The sequence below is a fragment of the Miscanthus floridulus genome, chromosome 10, assembly GCF_019320115.1.
Source record: "Miscanthus floridulus cultivar M001 chromosome 10, ASM1932011v1, whole genome shotgun sequence".
Lineage (NCBI taxonomy): Eukaryota > Viridiplantae > Streptophyta > Magnoliopsida > Poales > Poaceae > Miscanthus > Miscanthus floridulus.
This window is the reverse complement of record NC_089589.1, coordinates 26,589,351-26,595,812: the sequence shown is the minus strand read 5'-3', so window position 1 is coordinate 26,595,812 and position 6,462 is coordinate 26,589,351. Positions and strand designations below refer to the sequence as shown.

General features: G+C 48.3%; 1 protein-coding gene across 1 annotated transcript; it reads right to left on the bottom strand.

Annotated features, from left to right (window-relative positions):
* On the bottom strand, positions 1-1,097 carry LOC136486403 (NDR1/HIN1-like protein 1). Its single transcript, XM_066483289.1, has one exon. The coding sequence runs from the start codon at positions 961-963 to the stop codon at positions 316-318; it is 648 nt and encodes a 215-aa protein (XP_066339386.1). The 5' UTR covers positions 964-1,097; the 3' UTR covers positions 1-315.
* Positions 1,098-6,462: the final 5,365 nt, after the last annotated feature.

Below are 6,462 nucleotides of genomic sequence, written 5' to 3'. Positions count from 1 at the left end.
AGAAAGAAACATGTTACCTGAACTGAATGAACTTTTAGATTTGGTTATGAACAATTGAACGCTGAACTGAACAAAGATTTTTGCAACACACAAAAAAGAACATATGTATCCACCAAGAAACACTAGTTAACCCTCTCTAAATCACATCACACTTTTTCTTTTACCTCTGTATCCCTCCATTTATTTATTACAATTCACCACCTCCTTTGCAGTATGAACAGACATGACACATGTGACAAGCTGAAGCTGGCCTACCTCGCCGGCCGGCCGGAGCAGAGGAAGCAGAGCAAAAGCAGAGCACGTGAGTGAAGGTGGCTACACCTCGACGCGGCAGTACGTGGCGGTCTGGAACCTGAGCCCGTGGGCCCCGGCCGCGCCGCCGTACCCACTGCCGGCGCCGGCGTTGATGAAGTAAGCCGGGCAGGTGACGAAGATGTGGTAGTGGCCCGACACCCAGCTCCCGACCTTCCACCTGACCCTGCCATCGATCCTAACCTGCAACACAAGGTACCCCGCGGCGATGTCCTTCCTCAACGCGTCGGCGAGGAACGGCGCGAAGGGGACGCCGGGCCCCGCCAGGACCGGCGACCAGACGTCGACGTCGCCGTGGCCCTGGTACAGCGGCGCCGGCTGCAGCCTGGAGTTGAGCGTGACCTGCTGGTACCTGTAGGACGCGGACACGTCGAGGCGGTCGTAGTAGACGCCGACGCGCGCGTTCGGGTTGCGGGAGGCGAGCGTCACCTGCGCCGTCGTGGAGAGGAGCGGGGCGGACCCGTTGCTCAGGTCGAGCTGCCGGAGCGAGGCGTCCTGCAGGTAGAAGCGCGGGTGGGTCGGGCGCAGGACGAGGTAGATGATGAGCGCGATCACGCCGGCGAGGAGGGCGAGGGTGAGGAGGATCAGGAGGAGGCGGCGGCAGGACTTTTGGAAGTCGTCGTCCGCGTGGTTGCCGCAGTCCTTGCCCATGGCTGCCTGCCGGTGCTTGCTGGAGCGCCCAGAGCTAGCTGGTTGACTGGCTGGTGTGGTGTGTGTTGGTGGAGTGGAGTGGAGGAGCTTGGAAGGGTGGGCTTGGGTTGTGTTTGTGTTTGTGTTTGTGTGTGGCCGTTCGGGAGTGGGTTTTATATTATTATTAATTGGGGTATTAGGGATTGGTGACTAATCTTTGTTTTAATATGATCATCGCCTTGTTTAGTTCGCTTCAAAATTTCAAGTTTTTTCACTCTCTCTCCATCACATCAATTTTTAGCCGCTTGCATGGAGTATTAAATGTAGGTAAAAAAATAATTAATTACACAGTTTAGTTGGAAATCACGAGATGAATCTTTTGAGCCTAGTTGGTCCACGATTGGACAATATTTGTCAAATAAGACGAAAGTGGTACTATTCATCAGGTTGAAAAACCTTTTAATCTAAACGTGGCCCATGTTGAAATCATGGAGCCGGAGAGAGAGAGAGAAAGGTCCGTGTCGAGGAGCTTTCTCTTTGCCGGGATTTGTGTCTGGTTTGCCAGAGATATCATCATTTGATGGAGAAGGAGAGCACCCCACTTTTTTTTTACTTTCATCTTAATTTTATGAGGCTGCGATTGTAGGTGAGAGATGTTTTGGCAAAGATATTTGAAGGCACTGATCGGAAAACGGTTTTATGTTTAAAAATTTAGGGCAACGACTCATGTTGTCACGACGAAAATCATTAGACTTCTCGCGTTCGAAACGGGCCTCGATCGGATACGAACATGGGCAGGTTGTGGTGATCTATGCATGACAAAGGGTGAAAACGAACTTTTATTTAGGGTTAAGTTGGACGACTCTGACATTTGAACTAAACAAGGTCTAATACGTATTCGTAGAAAATTACACGGTAGGCTTCGCAAAGACGCATACTTAGGTCCTGATCCTAGCTAAGTAACCTCCAAAAGAATAAATATGGGGCCGGCCGTGTGTTTTCCCGAACAAGCTGGTGAGACGAGCGTCGTGCCAAGCAAAGGTTGTGCACGCAGCAACATCATAGTACGTACGTATGACGGAACGCGTCATTGATGGCATAATATCGTGCACTGCATGCGTCCGTACATCACTGCTGCTCGCCCCACATGGCATAGCGTGGATGCATTGAGCACACATGAGCTGAAGGCTTGAACTTATCAGTCGACTTATCATTTAAAATCTACAGTATTTTTCTCTCACAGCAAAAATAACTTTAGTCGGTTTATCAGCCGGCTTTAATACTAGCCGAACGTTCATGGAATAAATGTTTGGCTTATGAGCCGTATTTTTCCAGTCAAGAAACATTATTTTTTCTCTAATAATAAATTAGTGAATAATACTTTTGAACAAAGCGAACATGTCGAATATCTTTTTGGTGAGAAGCAACATCGAATAAATAGTTGCGAGAGAAAAAAAAAAGGGAGAAAGAGAGGAGAGTAGTAGTAGGGCGCGTGAGTGAGTGTGACGAAATTGGCCTGGTGTCCCGTGCATCCGGTGCGGCCAAGGAAACGGCGGCCGGACCTGGAGAGGCAGCAGCACAGAGCGGGGCCGCGGTGTACTGGTACCGCCACGTCGCCTCCTTCCCTTTGGTTGGGTCCACCGGTCCACACGGTGCTCGCACGCGGCAGGCATCCATCCACCCGGCGCCGGCGGGCGGGTCTCGGCACGAGTGCGTGAGCCGTGAGCCGTGAGCCGTGAGCGTGACACGACAGCGTCTCTCGCTCTCCCCCTCTTTATTCCTCACTCATCGCCGCGTACTAGGGCCTTGTTTAGTTCCCTTCAAAATTCCAAGTTTTTTTTACTTTCTCTTCATCACATCAATTTTTAGCCGTTTGCATAGAATATTAAATGTAGGTAAAAAAATAACTAATTACGCAGTTTAGTTGGAAATCACGAGATGAATCTTTTGAGCCTAGTTGGTCCACGATTAGACAATATTTGTCAAATAAGACGAAAGTGGTACTATTCATCAGGTTGAAAAAACTTTCAATCTAAACGTGGCCTAGTACTGGGCAGGAGGAACCTAAACCTTGGTGCCCATGCTGCATCCAGTCCTGCCGCATCATCCGCTTTCATTCATCTCGCAATTCTTCCCCACCCCCCGGCAGAATCCGATTCTTGCTCTCCTCTTCTTCTCTCTTCAGTTTTGCGCGCCCTGAACGACGAGGGATGGACAGACCGGGAGAGAAAGGAAAGGAAAGGAAAGGGCGATGGCGACCTTTCCCTCCTCCGGTGCTCGATCTTAGCATAGCATAGGCATGGCCGGGACGTCTAAACGGGCCAAGCCGTCGACTTCAAGGGTACTACTATACGGTACAACACTAGCTAGCTACTCCTTCACCACGCGCAGCGCAGAGCAAAGCACGCACCCAGGGGAACTCATGCCTGCTCATGCCTCATGCCTCATGCCTCATGCCGGCGACTCTGTCTCACCAGCCTACTAGAGCCCACCGTTCAGTAATAATAAATACACTGCACATGAATGCATGCCGTGCAGCCGTGTACGTCGCCTTTTGACACCATAAAAGAACTCAAGACAATAAAGTTGTAGGTCTCATTGTAAGCTACAACTTTAATATAAAAAAAGATTCTTCATTTGATACCGTGCAAAAATAATTTCTAATGCGGCGAGCCCTAGTACACCTACTAAAAATTTATATTATTTGTTTTAGCATCTTATCTTAACAACCCCAAATGTAAAAGCTTAAAACTATAAAGTTGCATATCTCATTTGAGTGCTACAACTTTGATGTAAGAAGTATATTCATTCGACACCATACAAAAATGATATTACTTTTCTAATGCAACGAGCGATTATTATGCTACTAAAATTTTGTATTATGCTTTTGAGCATCTTAACGTCCTCAAATGGAAAAACTCAAAACTATAACGTTGTAGACCTCATCGAGATCTGTAATTTTCATATAAATTAAGTTCATCTTCATCCGACTTCATATAAAAAAAAGTTATGATTTTTCTAAGGTTCAGGCTCGTCACGCCATTTTCAGTGGCGCGACAGAACAATACAATCACACCAACTATAGTGGCGTGACAGGCTTTTCCACGTTGAAAACGTCGTCTAACGTGGCAGATGTTGCCGCGACATTGGCGCAGTAATGCTATTTTGTCGCGCCGGCCGCACTGGCGCGACCAAAAGAGTGGGACCTTCAAAAAAAATTTAGGAACAATTATTATTAAAATACTGAATAGAAAAGAATTAAAAATAAAAAAATCCAAGCCATGCAGACATACATAGCCCGTGAAAAGTTCCATACGTATTCCTAGAAGTTCTACACAGTAGGCTTGTCAAATACGCATACTAGAGCTAACCTCCAAAAGGAATAAACATGGGGCCGTGTTTCCCGAGCAAGGTGAGACGAGCGTCGTGTGCCAGGCAAGGTGTGCACGCAACGACTGCAAATGGGAACGCATCATTGATGGCATAGTATCATGCATGCGTTCGTACAACACTGCTCACCCCCCAACCCCGAAGAAGCAACATGGAACAACTTTTTTTTAGCGAATGAAAAGGCGGCCGGACCGGGAGAGAGAGAGAGAGAGAGGCGAGGTGCCGATTGCTGACAACACAAGGAACGCGGCTTTTCTTCGTTCCTCACTCATCGCTGCTGTTTAGTTTCCAAAATTTTGTAAAAATTTTTAAAATTTTTTGTCACATCGAATCTTTGATCGTATGCATAAAGCATTAAATATAAATAAAAAAATAAAACTAATTACATAGTTTAGACGAAATTCACGAGACGAATCTTTTAAGCCTAATTAGACTATAATTGAACACTAATTATTAAATAACAACGAAAGTACTGTAGTACCATTTTCTTAAAAATTTCGAAGGATCCAGTCCAGCCATGCATGACATTTCTCCTGCCGCATCATCCGCTTCCTTTCATTCCATTCGAACTCCCCATTCTTTCTCCGGGCAGAATCCGATTCTTGCTGCCCTCTTTCAAAAGCTCGCACTCTGTTTCACCCAGGGAAGGGAAGGAAGTCATGCACTGCTGATGCCGGCGAGTGCGGCGATCGACTCTTTCACCAGCCCCACCGTTCAGAAAAACATACTACACACGTGAATCCTGCTGCTACCTACAACTACACGGTACTACTCTTGCTAGCCCAAGTGTCAAACTACCACCAGCGAAGAGCCCTAATACATGTTGAACATTTGGTCAATTTACGACTTATATTAATCTATAAATACGACTTAAACAATAGTAACAGTATCACTAACCATACTGTAACAGCACCACTACTGCAGATAGTATTTAACAGTGCAGCAACCAAGTGCGCTAAAAACGCTAACAGAATAGCATATGAACAATAGCGCACAGTGAAATTAGATTTATACCCTAGGGTGGGACTACCGGTACCCCGCGGACAGTGAGCCACCATCTTCTCCGTCGTTGGTGTTGGTGCGGCCACCAGTCCTCCTCGTGTCCACCATGTTGCAGAGGAGGTCGCGCCGGGAGACTCCTGCAGGTGCGGTGTCGGAGCAGTGACACGGGAAGCTCCTGCAAGTGCGGTGTCGCAGCAGTAGCACGGGAAGCTCCTGCAGGTGCGGTGTCGGAGCAGTGGCACGGGAAGCTCCTGCAGGTGCGGTGTCGCAGCAGTAGCACGGGAAGCTCCTGCAGGTGCGGCGTCAGAGCAGTAGAACGAGACTCTCCCGTCAGGAAGCAGAAGCCCCCGAACAGGAAACTGCAGACGGGGCAGCAGTCGCACCGGGAAGCCGGCGCTCCCCAAAAACTTGATTCCCCGCCTACCCGTGCAGGTACGCTTGACGGGAGAAGTTCCGGAGGCCTGCTACCGAAGCTCCCTGTGCGCGCAGGGAACTCCGGTCGGAGATGCAGACGAACAGCTCAGCACTCAGATGTTACAGAGAGGAGGAAGAGGAAGAGTCGGGTCTCGCACACCTGAAACAGAGGCGCCCTCCCCTCATTATAGCCACGCAATTCCCATCTGTCCGTTAGGCCCTGTCGGGGGAATGAACCTGGACAGGGTGGTTGGGCGTTGGGAGTTGGCTGCGGCGGCTAGGGTTTTGGTTGGGCCAAGCGACAAAACCAGGCCAAACCAAGCCAGCCCACGGCCCACGGCCACGGCCACGGCGCGGCTCGGCTCGGCGGCGGCGGCGCACGCGTGTGGCCTCTCGGTTCTCCCTCTCAACTTGTCTATGTGAGAGTCCTAAGACTCACTATTTAAGTTGATAACCTTTTTAGTGAATTTCTCATATGGTACTGATCACTTTTCCACTTAACAATAATTATGGGCATTTAAAGTTTATTTGATTAATTAGAATAAATAATGGATCTGGCCCAAATTAATCTAACAATCCCCACCAAACTTCAGAAGTCCACAGTTAATGTCTTCAGATCTGAGCTTGTTTGATATACCAGTGTTTCGATGGAGACTGTTAAGTTGAACATCCATCTAGAAAAAGAGTTTACACTCATTTACAACTGACCAATGG

Coding starts and splice junctions, on each gene's coding strand:
- LOC136486403 (XM_066483289.1), bottom strand. CDS start 963: ATGGGCAAGGACTGCGGCAACCACGCGGACGACGACTTCCAAAAGTCC.